Source organism: Rhipicephalus microplus, chromosome X, assembly GCF_043290135.1.
Source record: "Rhipicephalus microplus isolate Deutch F79 chromosome X, USDA_Rmic, whole genome shotgun sequence".
Taxonomy (NCBI): domain Eukaryota; kingdom Metazoa; phylum Arthropoda; class Arachnida; order Ixodida; family Ixodidae; genus Rhipicephalus; species Rhipicephalus microplus.
In genome coordinates, this window is record NC_134710.1 from 71,760,929 (window position 1) to 71,783,450 (window position 22,522).

The 22,522-nt window shown below is 45.4% G+C and overlaps 1 protein-coding gene across 1 annotated transcript in view; it reads right to left on the bottom strand.

Annotated features, from left to right (window-relative positions):
- Positions 1–891: 891 nt before the first annotated feature.
- The window catches only part of LOC119186332 (uncharacterized), a 97,018-nt gene continuing 75,387 nt past the window's right edge, over positions 892–22,522 (bottom strand). The window contains exon 2 of the mRNA XM_075881216.1: positions 892–1,470. Within this exon, the coding sequence (XP_075737331.1) occupies positions 980–1,470 (491 nt within the window). The 3' untranslated portion in view covers positions 892–979. The remainder of the gene's footprint in view (positions 1,471–22,522) is intronic.

The following is a 22,522-nucleotide window of genomic DNA, read 5'->3' on the forward strand; positions in this document are numbered from 1 at the left end:
TGTGTGTCATTACACACCTTCGTGTTTACAAACCGGAGTTCAATTCTTTGTTATTTGGGTCATTATGCCCTTCACTGCCGTTTTTTGTTATTTTTGAAATTCTGCCCTTGGGCATAACAATTTATTATTTAAAAATACACATGCAAATTGGCTTCGTGTGTAAAGTCAAGTTAGGAGCGGTGGTGAGGTTCTAGAATCTAGCAATCAAAGTCTGGTCGTGCCTTTATTGACACACACGCTCCACGAAACTGTCGTTTTCTATGAGTGTACTTTTGAAATTTTTGCAACACTTTGGCTGTTTCTATGTTAGTTTCCGTGCCTCTCCCCTGCCTGCCGCCACTTTCACCTAGTGACGTTTATGTGGGAACGCCTGTATACCGTGTTTCCCCTGACAACGTGGTTACCCTGTTTATGACATGCACCAACCAGCGTCTTGTTGGTGAGCTTTTTCTCGCTATCTTCATTGACTCGAGCACTCTTCAGAGTGTCCGCTTGATAGGAGAGGAAGGTGCCAGGGCAGACTGCGCAGCGCTTGTGACTCACGGGCTGCCGGCAGGTGGCGAGGCTTTGCCGGCGCACCACCCGGGGCGCTGCAACATTGATGGCGCTGACTCGTCAAGTGGCCAATGGCTGGCGGGCTCCCAATTCGGAGATGCGCGCGGGCCATTTTTATCAATTTGGCGTGCCGGCCGTGTCCGTCCGCGCGCCTGTTTACCGGCTGCTCGGCGTGGCCCCACGCTGCGGGGAGGCGAGCGCTAAATAATGCAGCGCGGCTTTAATGCGCTCGACCCATTAGCGGGGTGCGGGGTAAAATCCGAGGGCGCGCTCGTTAGATGCGCGGCCGTAATTAAAAGGCGCGCGCTGCTCTTGGAGATTGACCGACGCCGGGGCTCAACAAAGAGTCGCGTTTATTCATCGTTCCGGAGGGGGCAAGCGGGAGGTACAAAAAAGGAGGGTCTATGTACAGGCTGCGCTTCCTTCACAGCGGCGGCGGTGGCGGGCCTCCCGGGTAGTAGAACGGGCCGAGCGCCGCGGCCGCATCCTGCGCAGCCGAGTCGTACAGAACGGCTGCGGCAGCGGGGAGCCGCACCATGCGCTGCTGCGCCAGGTTGGCCGCCTCCAGCTCGGCGGCCAGCTGGCGCTTCCACTTGTTGCGCCGGTTCTGGAACCAGATCTTCACCTGCGTCTCGGTGAGCTGCAGCGAGGCCGCCAGGCCCGCACGCTCCGAGCTCGACAGGTACCGCTTCATGTCGAACGTGGACTCGAGCTGAAAGACCTGGCTGCGCGTAAACACCGTCCGCGTCTTCTTCTTGCGCCGCTGCTGGGCCGCTGCGGCGGTCTGCTTGTTGCCGTTCTTCGGGTCGTCGCTGTCAGCCGAACCCGAAGGCAGGTCGGGACTGCCACGGCTGCTGCCGGCACTCGTGGAGGGCTCCGGCCGCGCGGGAGGCGGTGATCCAGGGCTCGCGAGAGCTGCGAGAACAAGGGCGCCACTGAGTCGCACAATCGAAGCCGTCTTAAGGTGCGCCCCGATACGTACAACCGAACAACGCTGAAAAGGAGACGCGCAAAGTACTACGGCATCTGTAGAAGACAAAGAGAATTACCAAATAAGTCTGTAGCACTTACCACATGTTTTTTTTTACTTTAGTATTATTCAAGCTGAAAGTGCGTTGGTACAAAGACATAGTTGTGGAATACCCGCCTTGGCTGTCAAGTGGTTGTGGTGTTCTGCTGCTGACCCGTCGGTCATGCTATTGAATCCTGGCCGCAGCGAAAATGATCCAGACCCGTGTGCTCAGATTTATGGGTGCACGTTAAGGAACGATAAGCGGTAGAAATTCCTAATGCCCTCCAGAACAGCGTCTCTACTAATCATTTCATAGTGTTGGGACTGTTAAATTGTTATGTTCAGGGTGCACTTATGACTGAGCATGCAGCGGGGAAAAAAGCCACTCGTGACGGTAGCGTAGCATCTAAGGTTACGAACTGATAAGGACGAGGGTGCAGGTTCTATACTCGGCCAAGGTGACCTCATTTCTGTAAAGGTAAAATACAATAACACCCGTGTGCGTAGGTTTAGGTGTACATTTAGGAAGTGCTCAAACTTTCTTGGTCCACCTGTACTATGTGTCTCATAACTATATCGTATGTATGTTCGTTTTAAGCCTGGAATTTATATTTTAATTTGGAAAAAAAAGTATTGCCACTCGTGAGCTTCAGCAGAATTTTTCTAACTTGTTCTTTCGCACAATCGAAATCGTTAGCAATATTTCTGGTCTTCAGTTAATGCAGCATCATTAGTGTAGTGCACACCGATCATAATTTTATTCGAGATTTAAATGATTTATTCGTGTCCTCACGAATGACAACCACAACGTTTTATGACCGGTAAACGGAAAGCACTGTCTTGACATTTGCATTATTTCCGCTATCTTAGTGACTCACAGTATCAGGTGACACTGTGGGGTCTCTTCGAGGGTCGTCTTGAAATATGCGTGGTATATATGGTCAAACCATAGGTGTTGGCATTTCGTGTAAGGACTTGTCTTTTAGTCGAAATGCTAATGATGTTCACTTGCAAGTAAGGCACACCGTGCCTTCTTGCGGTGACTTATGTTCGCTATGATGTAAATACATATCGTGAAGGAGAATTTTGGCTAGTTGTATATAGCTTCTGACGAATTAGTGCACAAAACCGAACAAAAACAGAGACACCCGAATAAAAATGAAACCTCTTGATGCATGTTTGTGCGTTTTCATACACCATAGACTTATTGTGAAGTATTCACCGCACGTGATCATAAACAACTGGTGGTGTGTTTACGACGCAGTATGAAGCTAAAGGAGAAGGAACCGCATTCACACGGTGATAACGCATGAAGCGCGTGTAGAACAAAAAGAAAAAAAAGAAAAACGAAGTGCTGCATTTGAAGTACAAACAAGAAGCTTCATGTCAGGTTGGCGCGGTCGTGAAGGCCCGTTACAACCATTGGTAAAGGGCGGATTCACAAAGGTGAGCCTACGTCCACATATGGCAGCCGGCAAAGTAGCACGCTCAAGTATTGATGGCAGGGTGCCGCCACGAGTGAAACCGGATCGCTCGAGTTCTCGGAAAAGGGGCATCAAATATGCAAGAACAATTAGGCGTGACATTTTCTCGTCCGCAGATGAGAGTAGCTGTTGGAGCCGTGCTTTTCGACTGCAGCACCAGAGACGTCGTAGAAAGAGGCTGAATAAAGAAAGAAAATGAAAGTGTTTTTCTGGTTCTTTGCTTAAAAAAAGCCCTTAGTAGTGATCCGTTCTGCACAGTAGAGAAATCGGCCCTCTCAGCATTTAACTGCACCATGATGTAACTGTGATAACTGCAGTTAATTATGTGCTTCAAGAACTGGTGCCCGGCCAAAAATGCGGCTCAGAACGAGCCACCACAGTTTCATGTATCTTCTCATGAGTGGCAGGACCTTGCCGTCACCGGGAGTCGCTGAAAACAAAAGTAAGTAAGGGTGAGATTGTCACGTGTCAACGAATCTTGGGAAGGCCTCACTGAAAAATGAAGGCAAGAAAATTGTGCATTATTAAGTTTGTGGAACTTGCTACCCTAACAACGAAGATATCTTAGTTCAAGTAATAATGCAGGTTGATTACTGACAGGGCGAGGTTTCAAGCTCGAGCTTGCGGTTTTGATTGCTCGCGACAGGGTACACAATTCTATGGGGCGCGACATGCAAGAACACCCATGTACTTATATTTAAGCGTACGTGAAAGAACCACAGGTGATCAAAAATAAGTCAGAGTATGGCGGCTCTCGAAATTATATTGTGATTTTTGGCGCGCAACACCCCAAAAGATTTCTTTTGGCCCCGTTTAAATGAAGCGAACTCGACTTTCGATTCTTGCTTTTTCATCCCCCCCCTCTCATCTCCTCTCCTTTTTCTTTTTGGGTTTCACCTCTTTTACGCTATAAGGTTACTGTGGATTGAAAGAGATTAATAAATGACGAGGTTCCTCCAAAACCTACATCCCTCGTTGAATTTAACTGGACAACTTCTTCCAACAACTCGCCTGTCCTACAGGCAACGCACGCTCTACAGGAGCATTTAGATGTATAGCGTTGGGGAATGAATCTTTCACTGCAGAAAATAGGCACGCACGTCAAGGATGATGGTAGGTGCAATATTTTATACAACATGTTATTGATCGTCATCGGAACAGTGGTATTGCTTTGCTCGTTGTAATATTTTATGATATTGCTTTTTTTTTGAAAAATACCAAAAAGTAGATGATAATAGGTAGGTACAAAACTAATACAAAATTAAAAGATATTTTCAATATACTAACGCACATGTTTGTTTAAATGTTCATCAAATACTTTCCATATGAGTGGCAGCGTCTAAACGGTAATCATAAATGCTATTTGATTTTTTTGTGAAATAACTCTGTTTTTCTTTCACGTTTGCTTTTATCGCGATAATTCATTTAGGTGCAAGTTAAAGATCATGAAGCGGTAACAATTTTCGAAACCCTCTACTACTGCATGCATCATAATATTATCCTGGAAGTTCCATGTGAAATTCTAAATAATCTCCTTAATATTGACCTGCTAGTACCACAAAGAAATATAAAAAAAAGAACGGTACACAAGACAATAAGCAATATTAGACAATTTTCTGTTTAACATACCCAAACGTAAAAGGGCTTACATCACTGCGAATACACCTTGAAAATACTTGTTGTTGAAATTGTTGTAAAAGAGAAGATAGGATGCCCGTTACTTTGAATAAGTGTGCCCCGACAGCAGATAAATATAATTAACAAAAATATTGACATTTCTTGCTGCCAATCCAGTGGCCAAAATGTCAATTCGGTAGCAGATCAGCTTGTCTGGAAACTTCTGTTAAAAAAAAAAAAACAATTCCCGAAGATGGGTCTGTTCTCTTCCTGCTTATCTGCTCGACGTTTGAGGTGAAAACCAACTTGAGGCGAATGAAAAATCACAGTAAGAGAATCTTGTAATTTTTTCTAAAACAAAGAGTACTCTTAGTGGGCAACTATCAATCGCTTGAAGTAATTAATTAATAAATCACTCGTGATCTGGAGTAAGAAATTTTATTGCTTGTGAGTACTTACATTACGAGCCACACCGGAAGCATTTTAGTAAGAACTTGCGAGGGCGTCCGCGCTCATTTATTGTATTTTTTTCGAAAGCGTGCCAAAGGGCGTTTAAGTTATTTATTGATTACTCCCGTGTTCTTGCTTGCTTACGCGATAAATGAGTGGCAACGTTTTTCACTTTTTTCTTTTTACAAAATGTATCACGACGAGTACATTAGCAACGCGAACAATAATAAAAAGGGCCGTAGGCATTACTGCCCTGTGCTTCATGAATCAATATTGTAATTAAGGCTGTCTGTCTCTAATTAGACGGACTCAGCATGAGGACTGCGCAAGATCCTAATTATCAGACGTACTTGTATGTATTGCACTTATACATCTTACTTATGCTTTGACATTCTCTGTGTATCCAATTGTGGCAGCTTAGCATTTAAGGTGTCGCATTGTTATGCTCGAGGGCGCGGGTTCAATTCCAGGCCTTGCAGTCAAACTTAGATAGGGGCGAGATGCAAAAAAAAAAAAAAAAAAGAAACCACTGTGCTTAGATTTCGGCCCACGCTGAATGTCCACAGGTAGCGGAAATTAACGCGGAATACAGCAGCGTACCTCAAAATGACATCGTGTTTTGGCACGTAGAACCTTAGAATTAATTAATGGCTTCTCTTGCCACCTTGATACGATATCCGCCCTAAATAGGTTCATTAGTAAACACTTCTTGGTGGTATCTACCAATACTACAGTAAAACTAGCGAACGAATGTTTATAGATGTATACCACATAATTATGGAGACAGGTTCTCGGAGGCGAAAACATTATAGAACATAAATTGTGGGCTTCTTGAAAACTTCTTTCCGCCAATTCAAGGAGAGCAACAATAATACGACGACTATATACGGTGAAATACAAGCGTTGTCTAGGTTTGTGGAACTGCATCCGAGGATCATGTCTCGCCCCGTCTTTATCGAGCAGTGCTGCCGACTCCGTCGGGTGACTTTTCTTTCCTATGTGCATACACATAGTGATTACGGACGGGTTGACACTTTTATAAGCGACAACACGCGGTGGTGCCAGGCGTACAATTTTTGCCCCAAGCTAGAAACTGTACAGAATACGTGAATTGACAATTCACTTCGCCGAAGAGATTGGTCAGGAATACTTCAATGGGTGTGCCATAATCGCAGTCCTCGAACACGTATGCGATGCGACTGGCGTCAATGCCGCAACGACCAAATAAATGCGCAAGTTTCTAATCTATGTCTTCATTTACTGTGACCGAGGAAATTTCGAAAGTATATTTTCTGCGAGATGTGGGTTCGGCTTACCGTTTCATCCTCCGCATCCGCCCTCAAGGTCAAGTTTTTTTTTCAAATCAAACTGTCAGTCTTTATTTCCTTGCTATTAGTGAGTTTGCATATTAAAAAGCATATAAGTTCTTTCACTTTTTTGGAATTATTGCTTATAGAATTCCTGCAGTTTCTAAAACGAGAAATTGTGCCTTTACATTTCCCTCATTATTTATGAGCTTGAGTGCTGCATTAATAATAAGGTTTATTTCTACGCGGTATGCAACAACGTTATCAGCTTGATGTTTACATAAACAACCTCGAGCTACTTGTATGCTCACTGCGTCACAAGTCGTCACTCAAACAAGTGGTGTAGTAAATTTTCAGATAAAAAACACAGCTAAAAAAGCACGCGCTGTGAAATAGCAGGCCTGCATTCTAATTTCTAGGCAGCTGAATATTGCGGAGTCTGCAGGCGTGCATGTGACGGACAACTTTTGACTGGACACAGCTGCGTGCTCTGTCCCGCTAACTCACGTAGCATGTTCGCGCAGCTGGACGAATTAATGGATGAATAATGCACTTACACATTCTATGTTTACCATTTTTTTCTCGCAATGTTTTGCTTTTTTTTCAAATTGTAGTGTCTTCCTGCTGATCCTCCTTCTAAGGTGGATCTGAAATTTATAGAGAAAAGCTTTACACGAGCGAGCTGTCACTTATTCTTAGGCTTCGAGAAGAGCAAAGTGGCACCGTTTTCCTTCTTTTTTTTTCTTGGCGGCTTTCAAAATTGCCTGCCTAATTTCGCCGCCGTAAAAGTTTCTCACCGACACTTCACGTCACGGCTGATTCATCTACGTATTCATTAACTAAGAGAGGTAAATAAAGTGTAGTGCGTGAGTATATTTGAAAAAAATAAAAAATAAAATTAAAATGATTGTGTGGAGGCAAATATAATGAATTAAACAAAAAAGAAGACAAATAGCGAAGCGTGGGGCGAAATTCAGTGGGCATAGAAGCGGGACAGCTTTTAAAAAGGGACGCAGTTTTTCCATTCAGGTTAGCATAAAGTGCTGGCTGCTCCCTCCACGTAGTGGACCGAGAACAGGCGCGGATCAGTACTTGGCAAAGCGGCGATGAGTTTTTGCTAACGCTGCTCGCGGAGCCGCGCACGGGGGCACCGGAGGTCGTAATTTATAAAGCACCAGGTATATCTAAACGCACGCGCGAGCCTTGACTTCAGGCGTCGCCTTCATATTCGTGGACATGGCCGCGCTATCCGGCAGCCTAGTTCGGTCTGCTCTATAGATTGAGCAAAGAGGTGGGAGCAAGCAGAAAAAAAAAACTGCGATCGAAGGGCGGCAGCCGAAAGTAACGAGCGGTGCGACGATGGTTTAGAACGACGTGTTTCTGGCGCGCCCTGCAGCCGGTCTTTCATTTTGCGCGTGTCTGCACCCCGAAAGCCCTCTCACTTTATCTCTCTTTATGGAGCAACGAGAAGCGTGAAAGAGGCCCGAGGGAGGAGCGCCGCCGACGCTGCCAGTTTCAGAGCCCGTATAGCGACGCCGCGGAAAGTGCTGGGGCTGCTGGCCCCGATGAGAAGCTTTTTGACAGAGTGGTTTAACGGAAGCCAATCTGCGAGGCGATGTCTCTTAAAGAGGGCCGCTCTGCAGAGAATTAGCTCCCTGTAATTAGCGCCGCTAAGACGACTGCTTGCGCTCCTAATTATAGCCAAGCCTCCTTCCTCATCACTTCTTCCTCTTTTACTTCTATCGCTCGGCTCTGCGGTTTCGCAGGGTCCGCTCGTGTGCGGAACTGGCAGGCTGAATGAACGAGACGGAATAAAGGCTCCGCCGACTCTCGTTTTGTCAATGCGGCAGTGTGCATCAATGTAGCGTATACTTGCCTGGTGACTTCCGCGCGAATTAATCTAAGTGACAGAACGCCGACAAAGAAAAAAAGAGAAGAGATTTGCTAGAGTTGGCTCGTTATGGGGTGCACAGGCGACGCTTTATGGTGTCTCGGTCAATGACAGCGTGTCCGTGCTCTGCCCTGCTCTTTAATTAAATAGTAATTGGGAGCGACAGCAACCACTGATAAATGTTTGTACCACGAGCATGATGAGCGCTACATTAAAGCTTACTTGTTTGTCTAAGTGAATGGCTTTTTGGTTGACTATTTTTTGTCGCTGAATGTACCGAAGGAATGATCCACGAGGTCCGTTCATACAGTGATTTTTATTTTCATTTTTTTTTGGAGAAGTCGTCATAATAGCTCATAAAAATTTGTTTATTGTGCTCAAGGACTGACACTCCATGGATTGAATTTCACGAACTATGACATAGCTACGAATGCGCTACTGCTCATGTTCATGTCGTTAGTGCCACTTTTCATCCCTAATTCGTCATTGTTCAGCAGGGTTAGCACCATGCACAGTCAACCACAAAAGTTTGTGGACCGCGCGAGCACGTGGCGACAAGCCTCTTCGCGACACTTCGCTTATGTCAGCGGCGATTAACAGCACCGCAGCGCCCGAGACGCCGCCCTCACTTAATCTATGGCCCGTCTGTTTTCTGACTGAGTACAAATAATTTTTACCTTTGACTTTCTAACGCGACGGGCTTTTTGGCATCTCCGTCTACGTGCTTCTGCCTCAAGAGCAGTTTGTGAGCATAACCGATATCACTCGAAATCTTTATCACAAAGTGATAATTAGACAAGAGAACGCCTACCTAGAGAGAGAGGTGACACGCGGCGAGCGCGCGGCAGGTGAAACAGAGAATGACGTCACAGCACACCGCCAGTAAGGGTATGACTTACTTGGCACCACTCAACACCTGCGTAGAGGGGAGCGCGATGCGGCGTGTTGGCACGGAGACACGGACGCAGAGTGTTACACAGGCTATAGTCAAAGAGCTGCTTCACATCTAAAATCTGTGATTTTAGAAGGTCGCCACTGGCTACTCTTTTATCCAAGCTATTTCGATTCCATTGCTCCTATGTGGAAAAAAGGCAGTACATATTCCCAAACAATACTACGGGAAAAACTGCAACAGCGCAACACTGATTCATTTTCGGCACAGATCAACACATCCTCAGTTGATACTATTATCTATCGTACACGCTCAAAGATGGACCCTAATTTACTAGGAAACTTTGCTACGACCAAAGTTAGAATATGCAAGGCTTTAGATCACTCACGTCAACAGCACATGGTTGAAGATCACAAATGCAAAGCTCATACCTCTCGTTTTCACTCACCAGCATCTACACGCGCATGCTCACCATTTGCGTCTGCATTTTTCCCAACAAGCCCCGCCACGGCGTTCTAGAGGCTAAGGTATTCGGCTGCTGACCCGCAGGTCGCGGGATGAAATACCGCCTGCGGCGGCTGCATTTTCTATGCAGGCGAAAATGCTGTAGGCCCTTGTGCTCAGACTTGGGCGCCCGTTAAAGAACTCAAGAAGTTCAAAATTTCCGGAGCCCTCCACTATGGCGTCTTTCATAATCATATGGTGATTTTAACACGTTAAACTCTACATATCAATCAATCAGCCATTTTTACCAACAAGCACACGTATTGAATGCTTCGAGGGCTTACCCTCACCCAGCAAGGGCTTGCCAGGCACCAGGGGCGTAGCCAGAAACTTTTTTCGATGAGGGCGGGTGTTTCCACAAACCCCGACCGGGGAGGGGGGGGGGGGCATGCATTAGCTTTTCTTCGTGACTTCATTATCGACGGTAGTTTAAATAGATGGTGCCCATGTAAGTCAAATAATGCAATTCCCCCTCCCATCATGTGTAAGGTTAAGAAGAGAGCAAGTAAAAGTATTGTAAGAATGATTGATTGATTAGTGGGGTTTGACGTCCCATACCCACCATATGATGATGAGAGACGCCGTAGTGCAAGGATCTAGAAATTTAGACCACCTGGGGTTTTTTAACGTGCACCCAAATCTGAGCACACGGGCTTATATGTATACAGCATTTTCGCCTCCATCGAAAATGCAGCCGCTGCAGCCGGGATTCGATCCCGCGACCTGCGGGTTAGCAGCCGAGTAGCTTAGCCACTGGACCACGGTGGCGGGGCAGTACTGTAAGAAGTACTCTAAATACAGTAAATGACAGGTACAGTGACCGTTTGAAGCAACGTCCTCTCGCCGCACCGCTGAATGTACTATAGTCCTCAAAAGCGCATTATTGCGATTACTTACCCGATTGAAGAAAACATCGTTAATCGTTTATCTTCGTTAAGCATACTTGGCGCATATAGTCCTCATTTGGGCGAACTGCGTTTCACAGTTCAAAGAGAGTTCCGCTTACAACATGGAATGAGAGGTATACGCAGTATGTTTTTGTACATTCATAATTGCATTTTGGTTTTGCTTACTTTGCTGAGCGAAACTCTCACTGTCGATATCTGTGACTTCAGGCCTATGGAAATGATTTTTATATTAATCTGTATATGTCAAGCTGCCCTGACGCAGTGGTAGCTTTTATTAAACTTTTTTTTTACTTTACTGCGTGCATCCAAACATGCTTGCGATACGAAATAAGTAATTTTTTAAAGACATGCTGCATGTTTGCAACACCATTCTGCACACGTTGTTTTTCGGGCAGGCTTTCAAATGGACTGTGACTGTAAATAGCAATAAAGTACTGGCAGGCAGCTTCATCGAAGTAACGTGCCAGTGGCTGGCGTGGAAGAGCACTTTAGTCTTTCAGTGTTTCTGGCCTTTTTATGGACTATTTAATAGACCACTTAAATTAGTTCTTTAAAAAAAGACATCGGCACACCTTGAAGACGCTTTTTTTCGCTTCTGTCACAGAACATTCGCGAATCTGTGACTCTTTCCACTGCCGAGAAATTTACTGGCGTGTATACTAGGACATTCTCTCAACTTCAACATTGCAAAGAGGGGTTAGCAGTATAGGCTGCGGAATAGAATCGAGAGAAGCGAGAAACGCTGTTAATGTCTTCGATGCAAGTGGTTGCCAATTGCCCAAAGGTATTCTTTCCAAACGTGCATAATCTTGTAAAGATTCCGGCAACTATGCTGGTGAGCACAGCTGAAGCAGAACGCTTTTTTTTCATCGCCGAGATGCCTAAAGTTGTACCTGAGAGCTAAAACAACACATGAAAGATTGTTTGGCATCGCTCTCTGAACATCCAACGCAAAATAAAAGTCCGTTCGGAAGACATTCTCTCTGTTCTTTAACGGGAACGTAGTCCGCTTCAGCTGAATGTGTGTGTAATATCAACCATAGGCGCGAGCTTTTAAGCAAGGATGAAAGTTAAATGAAGTTATTCTTGAATGGAAATGTTCTGAACAACAGTAAAACATAGTTCTTTATGATCAATTGATGGAGTTTACCATCTGATGGGCGATTTCATTGCCAAGGTACGGAAGAAGCAATCTGGAGACCAAGCAGTAGGAGATTATGGCAGCGGTACTAGAAATGCCAGAGGAGCGACATTAGTAGGTTTCGCACAACGCAATAATTTAGAGATCTTGAATACCTTCTACTGAAAACGAGGGAATCGTAAGTGGACATGGAGGACCCCTAATGGCGAAAGTAAGAACGAAATAGACTTTAAACTCACTGCAAACCCAGGTATCGTGCAAGATGTGGAGGTGCTTGGCAAGGTACGATGCAGTGACCATAGAATGATACGGTCTCGAATTTGCCTAGACTTGAAAAAGGAACGACAGAAACTATTACGCAGGAAGCCAATAAAAGAGCTAGCACTGAGAAAAAAAGTACTGGAAGTCTCGCTTCTGAACAGGTTCTCGGATATTATTGAGGAATTCAGCATTAGCGTTGACGCAATGAATTATAATCTGACGAGTATCATTTCGGAGTGTGCAATGGAAGTTGGAGGTACGGTAGTTAGGCAGGACACTGGCAAGCTGGCCCAGGCGACGAAAAAATTTATTAAAAAACTTCAAAGCATGAAAGCCTGAAATACAACATACAAAATAGAACAGAGCTTTCGAAGTTGATGAATAAGCGTAAGGTATCCGATGTAAGAAGGCATGGCATGGAGAAAATTGAACACTCTCTGAAAAACGGAGGAAGCGTCAAAGCAGTGAAGAGAAAACTTGGGATAGGCAAAAACCAGATGTATGCACTGAGGGACAATTAAGGAAGGCTAAGTAACTACCAATATAGATAGAATAGTTAAAATAGCGGAGGAGTTTTATAGAGATCTGTACAGTAGCCGGGAGAACCACAACCTTAATACTATAAAAACTAGCAGCAACCTACATGGCGTCCCACCAGTAATGATAGAAGTAAGAGAAGCCTTAGACGGAATAGAAAGAGGCAAGGCTGCTGTTGAGGATCAGATAACATCAGATCTGCTAAAGATGGAGGACAAATTGGGTTAGAAAAACAAGCCACCCTGTTTACGAAGTGTCTCCTGGTGGGAAGAGTACCAGAATCTTGGAAGAATACTAACATTATCTTAATACACAAGAAAGGAGATGGCAAGTACTTGAAGTATTACAGGTTGATCAGCTTGCTCTCCATCGCATACAAGCTATTTACAAAGGTAATTGCTAACAGAGTAAAGAAAACATTAGAATTCAATCAACCAAAGGAACAAGCAGGATTGCGGACAGGCTATATACTCAACAATCGACCACATTCACACTATAAATCAGGTAATAGAGAAATATTCAGAATACAGCCAACCACTATACATAACTTTCATGGATTACGAGAAGGCGTTTGATTCAGTAAATATATCAGCAGTCATGCAAACACTGTGGAATCAGGGCGTCGATGAAGCATATATAAACACCCTGAAATAAATCTACAGGGGATCAACTGCTAACATAGTGCTTCATAAAGAAAACAACAGAATACCAATTAAGAAGGGTGTAAGGCAAGGGGATACAATCTCACCAATGCTATTTACCACGTGCTTACAGGAGGTTTTCTGAGGCCTAGAATGGGAAAAGTTAGGGATAAGAGTTATTGGAGAGTACCTTAGTAACACTTACGCTCACAGTACACTTGCATTGGGTCCATATCAGTACCTGCGAATAAATATAGCAAAATATGAAAAGTAGCACCAAGTTCAAAGCAGATAGATAGATAGATATATAGATAGATAGATAGATAGATAGATAGATAGATAGATAGATAGATAGATAGATAGATAGGAGTGAAGGAAGGAAACCGAAAGGATCGTAACATGTGTTTAGTGGTTTGTTAGTGAATGTCAGCTATAAAAATATCCAAGTATAGAGATGATGTAGGATCTATATACAGGCACCAAATCATGTTTACGCAGTCACCGTGACGGAGCTATGACATAGCCGCCACGAAGCAAAGCGTACTCGAACGCTGAGAAGAAAAGTCACAGTTGCGCCAAAAGGGGCGAAGCAAGGAATGTGATAGCAACATATTCCAATGTATTATGAAGCAAGGCTACAGCATTTTTAGGAGCATTGTTAGTGTTAGTAAACATGCGCTTGCTAAGAAACCAACTTTCCTGCGGGGCGGCCACAGTAGATGACCACAACAAGCCTCGTGCGTAGTGACGGCGTTGATGAGAAGCACCTCCCGTGGGCAGCGCATGCTAATACTTAGGGATATACGTCGTGCGTCGTCACTGGTGACAGTTTGTTATGTGTAGAGTGCATCTATTTGTAGACGGCTGCTCAAGGTACACTTTTAGCACTGTTTCTTCGTGTTGATAGCACAACCCGCAGAAGCTCCCGCCTGCTGTGGGGGCAAGAGCCGTGCGCCGATCATTGCTACACGGACGGACGGACGAGAGCCAGCGCATTCAGTATGGTATGGCTGATGGCATCGTTGCCGCATTAGCGCGGCAACCATGAGCCCTCCCCCCTTGTTTCTCTTTAACATATATATATATATATATATATATATATATATATATATATATATATATATATATATATATATATATATATATATATATATATATATATATATATATATATATATATATATATAAATATATATATATATATATATATATATATATATATATATATATATATATCATCATCAGCCTGACTACGTCCACTGCAGGACAAAGGCCTCTCCCATGTTCCGCCAGTTAACCCGGTCCTGTGCTTGCTGCTGCCAATTTATACCCGCAAACTTCTTAATCTCATCTGCCCACCTAACCTTCTGTCTCCCCCTAACCCGCTTGCCTTCTCTGGGAATCCAGTCAGTTACCCTTAACGACCAGCGGTTATCCTGTCTACGCGCTACATGCCCGGCCCATGTCCATTTCTTCTTCTTGATTTCAGCTATGATATCATTAACCCCCGTTTGTTCCCTAATCCACTCTGCTCTCTTCTTGTCTCTTAAGGTTACACCTACCATTTTTCTTTCCATTGCTCGCTGCGTCGTCCTCAGTTTAAGCTGAACCCTCTTTGTAAGTCTCCAGGTTTCTGCTCCGTAGCTAAGTACCGGCAAGATACAGCTGTTATATACCTTTCTCTTGAGGGATAGTGGCAATCAACCTGTCATAATTTGAGAGTGCTTGCCGAAGGTGCTCCACCCCATTCTTATTCTTTTAGTTACTTCAATATCGTGGTTCGGCTCTGCGGTTATTACCTGCCCTAAGTAGAGATAGTCTTTTACAACTTCAAGTGCACTATTACCTATCTCGAAGCGCTGCTCCTTGCCGAGGTTGTTGTACATTACTTTCGTTTTCTGCAGATTAGTTTTAAGACCCACCTTTCTGCTCTCCTTGTCTAACTCCATAATCATGAGTTGCAATTCGTCCCCCGAGTTACTCAGCAATGCAATGTCATTGTATATATATATATATATATATATATATATATATATATATATATATATATATATATATATATATATATATATATATATATATATATATATATATATATATATATATATATATATATATATATATATATATATATATATATATATATATATATATTTACGTGAATGACGGCGGCGATGCCAAAAAACCGATAAAATAAAATATTGAAACTGTTGGGGTTTAACGTCCCAATACGACCATATGGTTGTGAGAGGCGCCGCAGGGGAGAGCTCCGGAAATTTTGACCATCTGATGTTCTTTAACGGACACCTACATCTATAAGCACATCAACCGCACGCAAAAGTTTCAAAAACTAGGGGCATAAATATTCGCCCTGCTTTTCTTCGACAAGCTTTTGTGATCGGTACTCAGCACACAACAGTTACGCTGACGCACATTGCCTTATCCGAAACGGTTTACGTACTGATAGGAGAGGTAACGTATTTTCGAATGTGTTTAAATGGCCAGCTGGATTCATGGCATGTTAGAAACCGGTTGAGATTACACCTGGCCTAATTAGTGTAACTTTTGCTCATAGGTAACTTTGTGTTGTAATGGAGAAAACTTGCGGGGTAGTGTTTGGTAAACATTGCAGCTAGTATTATCTCTAGTTAAGCTTTGTATACTTGAGTAGAGACCTTAACGACAATATTTTAGTGTTATTAAAATCTGCCGTATGTGACGCAAGGTTGCATAGTGTACGTAGACTCTTAACAGCCACTAAATACAGTGAGAAAACTTAAGTGTTTCTAGATGTATACATGATTTACACTATGCATTTTGCTCCTGAATGAAAAATAAGCTTGGAGGGAGAAATGTAAAAAAAAAAATTAATGACAGTAACTTTACCGAGAACCTTTTTAATACCACCGGATTATATCCGCTCAACGGCGAAATTATGTGGCGTCCTTTCATTTTTGCACTCAGCTGGTTATGCATTGGTAGCTCGCTCTCTGTTATTCAGAAATAATCGTCCGTACTTACAGCGAATTAAATAAGCGGGGGACACAGGCACCTAAACGTACAAGAATGAACGAACAGATATATGTGCGACGCATTTGGCCCTTGGTGTTGGTAACGGCAAAATGAAGGCATAATGATCCGTGGGGTTTTATGTCCCGGAACCACTATAAGATTATTAGAGACGCCGTGGTGGATTTCGGAAATTTCGACCATCTGGTGTTGTTTTACGTCCACTGACACTGTGACAGTAGATAGGCCTCTACTATTTGGCCTCCATCGAAATTCCACTGCCGCGACCAGGATCGAACACGCAACCTTCGGCTCAGCGGCCGAGCACCAGTGCCACTGATCCACCAAGGCGGATGCACTGAAGCCATCAACCTCGTTCTTTTTCACTGTCTACTTCAAACACGCGTGTCTGTAGAGTCTCACTTTCGAATGCAATACGTATAAACCCGGAAAAGCTTTCGTTGTGTAAGAACTATCGCCACCTACATAGCTTAATTTACTCTCGCCCCCGGAAGCGGCGACTTTAAGCCTTCGGAGCAGATGTAATTGTTATCGGATCATCGTTGCTCGCGCAGACTCGCATCAACGCGCGCCAAAGTGGCCGCACGCGCGTCGCGAATAGAGCTGTCCACGTGCCTATCAAAAACAGAAAAAAAAACAGAGGGGGGCACGCGATGTAGCTGTGGGTGAGACCCGAGAGGGCAGCAACGGGTTATCTACTCGGCAAGCGCGTTTTCCCCTCAGTGGCGTGAATTATTAACGAGCGTTCGCCGGGCGCCCGTCCCAGTTTCGGACCCATTAAAACGTCGGGAGCTGAACGACGGCCGGTGTCCCGGGCGCAACCCGACTCTTCCGTTTCGCTCGCGCTTCGTCCCTGGTGGCACACCCGAACTCGCGCGGGGGCCTCGCTCAAGAGCGCTCCTCGAGGCGCGCGACAAACTGTTTCCATTGTGCGCGGGATAATAATATCTGCGCGCGGAATCTTCCCCGCGTGCACGCTCGCCATGACTCGTTAATGGAAGTGGCGGTGTTCCCGTCGCTCGCTTCTGGCGGGGGGGCTCCCGCAACGGGCTATCTCGCGCGCGCAACTTGGGCGTTCCCTTCCTCTCCGGCGGCAGCCGCCCACGGTAAAAAAAAGTGGAGAGCGAGCGAAGAAGATAGCGCGGCAGCTTTGCCGGACACACCACTCTGGTGGAGTGAGCATGCGTGGCGCGCCAGACGCATGGTCGACTCTCGCGATCGCCACCGCCCCCTGGTTTCGGGAAGCATGGGTGTGACCGAGTGGCCCTCATGTATACTTGACGCGCACGCCAGATCGGCGGCCGCCCTATGCTCGCGCTTCTCGTTAGGAAAGTGGCGGCCGCTACTCTCGTACATCTTTTTTTCCCAGCAGAGTGCGCTGGAGAAGCGACCGACGATGCGACGCTGTCCGGCAAATCAAGAGCGCGCGCCACAAATCACGCGACTTGTACACCCTGCATAAAACAGGAAAAAGCTTGCACGCAGCAAGTGAAGAAGAGTGGCCGCCCGTTTCCTCGCTAGCTTCCACACACCGCGTTTTGTCCAGCGCAGGAAGTTCCTGAACTACGTGAGAGCGATGGAGATGAAATTAGCGCACAACGCATTCTATTACTTGCTATACGAATAATTTGCATAAACTTACAGCATAGCACCCACGTCCTTTTGGTGCCTCTGGCTGTTGTTTGACTGCACTCCACCCCCTCCACTTTCTTCCTCTTATTTCGATTCATTGATATGTGGGGTTTTACGTTATGAGAGACGCCGTAGCGGAGGGCTCCGGAAATTTCGACCACCTGGGGTTCTTTAACGTGCACCCAAATCTGAGCACACGGGCCTACAGCATTTCCGCCTCCATCGAAAATGCAGATGCCACAGCCAGAATTGGATGCCGCGACCTGCGGGGCGGCAGCCGAGTAAACTTTAGCCACTAGACAACCGCGGAGAAGCTTCCTCCGATATAACGTACGACTAATGCAGCTTATTCGTCCAGTTGATTGACGTATCTGTGCGTCCACTAGCTGTGACAACGGGTTTCTGCAAAACATGTGCACTGAACACTTCTGCAACTCACTGTTCGAATGGGCAAGAATGATAATTTGCGCGTGACTGCTGACCCGCAGGTCGCGGGATTGAATTCCGGCAACGGCGGCCGCATTTTCGATGGAGGTGCAAATGCTCGAGGCCCGTGTAGTTTGATTTAGGTGCACGTTAAAGAACCCCAGGAGGTCAAAACTTTCGAAGCCCTCCACTATGGCATCTCTCATAATCATATCATGGTTTGGAGTGTGAAGCCCCAACTATTAAAGAAAAAGTTAAGGAATGATAATTTCTGAAGTTTTGTGCACCAAAATTATTATATGATTAATAAGCATGCTCTAGGAAAGGTCACTAGAAATATATATAATAATCTGGTTTTCTCTCATGCTCGCTTATGTTGCACAGTACGGGGCCTTTAGCGCTTTACCTCCATCAAAACGCGATCACCACGTCGTGATCGAACTGCTCTTATTCGAAATAGCAGACCCCGTTGGGAAGTATGTAGGCTTGATCTTTGAAGTTCATAAACATGGTATCATTTATGTCTAAACGGGGAGTCTACTCTCAACTTCAAGTTTGCTCCACAGTAATACTACCTGGCGAAGGCTTGCATAACAGCTCCAAATACTCGTGTACGTTTTTCTTCCATTTACAGTGACAGTTTGTGTATTAACGTCCCACCACGGTGATCCAGTGGCTAAGGTACTCGGCTGCTAACCCGCAGGCCGCGGGATCAAATCCCGGCTGCAGCGGCTGCATTTCCGATGGAGGCGGAAATGTTGTTGGCCCGTGTGCTCAGATTTGGGTGCACGTTAAAGAACCCCAGGTGGTCGAAATTTCCGGAGCCCTCCACTACGGCGTCTCTCATAATCATATGGTGGTTTTGGGACGTCAAACCCCACACATCAATCAATCAGTTTGTGTAATAACGAAGGAAAGTTAACCGAGGTAGTATCGCAAGACGGGGTCACGCAGGTGAGTAACGTTTTTATGTACTGTTTCCCACGGTTTGTTGGACGTTTATATTCTATAGCATGGCTGTCTATCATTGTTTTACACTTTTGATACTCATATATAAGAAGAGCCAAAAAAAAAAGATTAGCGGGGGTTCTTCTGGCATGCATTTGGTTTATAGCATCCTTACTACTGTATTAGTTACCTGGCGCGTTATCGTAGAAATTGCGCAGGAGAGAAAATAACATCGCCAAATCTTGAAAGAAGTTTTGAGGATGCAGTTTCATACTTTAGGTGCAGCCCCGCCGCGGTGGTCTAGTGGCTAAAGTAGTCGGCTGCTGATCCGCATGTCGCGGAATCGAATCCCGGCTGCGGCGGCTGCATTTCCGATGGAGGTGGAATTGTTGTAGGCCCGTGTGCTCAGATTTGGGTGCACGTTAAAAAACCCCAGGTGGTCGAAATTTCCGGAGCCCTTCTCAACGGTGTCTCTCATAATCATATCGTGGTTTTGGGACGTTAAACCCCACACATCAATCAATCAGTTTGTGTATTAACGAAAGAAAGTTAACCCAGGTATACTATATAGTATCGCAAGACGGGGTCACGCAGGTGAGTAACGTTTTCATGTACTATATCCCACGGCTTGTTGGGCGTTTATATTCTATAGCGTGGCTGTCTATCATTGGTTTACGCTTTTGATACTCATATATAACAAGAGCCAAAAAAAAAAAGATTAGCGGGGGTTCTTCTGGCATGCATTTGGTTTATAGCGTCCTTACTACTGCATTAGTTACCTGGCGCGTTATCGTAGAAATTGCGCAGGAGAGAAAATAACATCACCAAATCTTCAAAGAAGCTTTGAGGATGAAGTTTCATACATTAGGTGCAGCCCCGCCGCGGTGTTCTAGTGGCTAAGGTACTCGGCTGCTGACCCGCATGTCGCGAGATCAAATCCCAGCTGCGGTGGCTGCATTTCCGATGGAGGCCGAAATGTTGTAGGCCCGTGTGCTCAGATTTGGGTGCACGTTAGAGAACCCCAGGTAGTCGAAATTTCTGGAGCCCTCCTCAACGGCGTCTCTCATTATCATATCCTGGTTTTGGGACGTTAAACCTAACATATCAATCAATCAATCAATCAATCAATCAATCAATCAATCAATCAATCAATCAATCAATCAATCAATCAATCAATCAATCAATCAATCAATCAATCAATAAATCAATCAATAAATCAATCAATCAATCAATCAATACTTTAGGTGCATTGTTGGCCAACTTACATTGACGGTGATCTTAGAATAGTGTGACTTATTCTCCTTCAACGCACACCACTGGCATAGACATGATTTCACGTGTTAGCACGTCTCGTTATTGCAACGATTGCCAACATACACGTTAATATCATTAGCACTTTACGACATCAGCGTCAGGGTATGAAGGAAGACGTTTTGTAACTTTTGCCAAATATTTTAAAAGCTCAACTATGCAAGTTTTTTTACACACATTCGGGCGCTGAATGCGATTGTTTTATCATCATTTGTGGGGAGTCATAATGCTACATAAAACTGAAACTATCCTTGCGTTTGCGCGGGTGCTTCATTCGAACTTTATCACAGGCATGCATAATTAAAGCATGCATGATTAAAAGCATGCATGATGCATGATATTAAGCATGCATGATTAAAAAAACAAGGAAAAAATAGAAACGTTGGAGCTAGTTATTGCGAATCGAACGTCTGTTGTCATATGCTAATACATTCAAAGATGACATTGATGATGGGCGTAAATTCAAAGCAAGCATACTACGGGAACACTGGAAGAATCACTAGGTGAACACGCTGTTTGTTTCTGTTCTATGGCTTCATCGGTCTCTCGCAACAAGGAGAACATCGGGAAATGAAAGATGGGCACTCGGGGAGCGACAGTACGATGCACTGCGAGACGCCACTGAGGCGTGCGCGTACCATACGGCCCCGAATCTGGCATATCGGTCTGAGCTCTCTGTCTGACGAGAGCTCGCGAGATGGTATCTTGCTGTAGCCGGCCGAAATCTGTCCCGATTAAAGGGCCAATCGACGCCCAATGGTTGCGGCGGGGGCGCACCGTCCCGGTAAACGGGTCCTGCTGTCGGGAGACCCGGGTGTCCCTCGGCATATGGGGGAGCAGGGCGCTGTAATCGGCTTACCCGCGCGCGACCTCCTCGCTGGCTTACGCTCTTCTGTGGCCGTCGAGTGGACCTGCTGTGCGGGGAAAGCGGCGTAGAGTAAATGGCGGCCCCCTCTTGGCCAAAAGTGTCGCTCCATTGTGCGTCGATTGAGCGCGCAGCCGGTGTTGTCCCGCACGTTCTGCCCCGCCGCGCGCCACTGCATCTCCGGCTTCGTGGCTTCATCATTTGCCGCTCCCCCGCTTCATTTTCCATTCGACCCTCTTCGGATCCTGCTCGATCCCCTCAAGCAGGTCCGCTGGCTCGCTATGTCGGCGAGCGCGTTAAAACGCCCCGTGCAAAGTCGAGGCGCTAATGTGTTTGTGATTAGCGCGCTGCTCTTGAGAGTCCTCAATGGGATTTTCGTAGTGCGCACTAGGGTGCGGATTGGATTACCATTGCTGCCGGCGGCCTTTTTTTCTGACTCCTGGCTCACAAAACGTGTACAGCGGGACAGCGACACTTCGCTATTTCGCAACTGCTCGGGCATGACGCCTGTGCTGCGAGAGCACATTGGGACACGGCGCACCTTGAGGGCTCTTAGTCATGTCAGCCGCTAATTTCATGCTACTAGCCAACAATGGAACCCTTTGCTATGTACGACACGAACAACTTTTAAGAGACTAACCCTGTTCAATCGAAAAGTCCATTATTCTGTGTTCAACAAATCATTAAAAAAAGAACCATGCTTTCTCTTTCTCTGTGATGGGGCAGTTGTGCTAGCTTTACGAAAAGGCACATTGTGGCAGCACAAAAAAATGTGCACAGTATTTTTGCCATCTATCATTGCCCCTCGTAAATTCTGAAGCTCGCTCAGATTCAATTATGAAATAAATTTTGCCCTTAGGGCTCACTTGTACTACTCAGACTCGCCAAAGATTTGCGGAAACTGGCTGACTCAGACTCACTAAAATGTTTCTGAACAGGACTTCCTCGAAGTCAAACTGACCAGAATATTATTCAAAAAGGCTCTCTCACACTCACCCGAACTCAGATGGAGGCGTGTCTTTGAGCCCGAGTGAACCAATTCATGAGTCAGTTTGCCTACAATTAGGCTGAGCTGCATTTTCAGTAAAAAAAAAAAGACAAACATCTTCC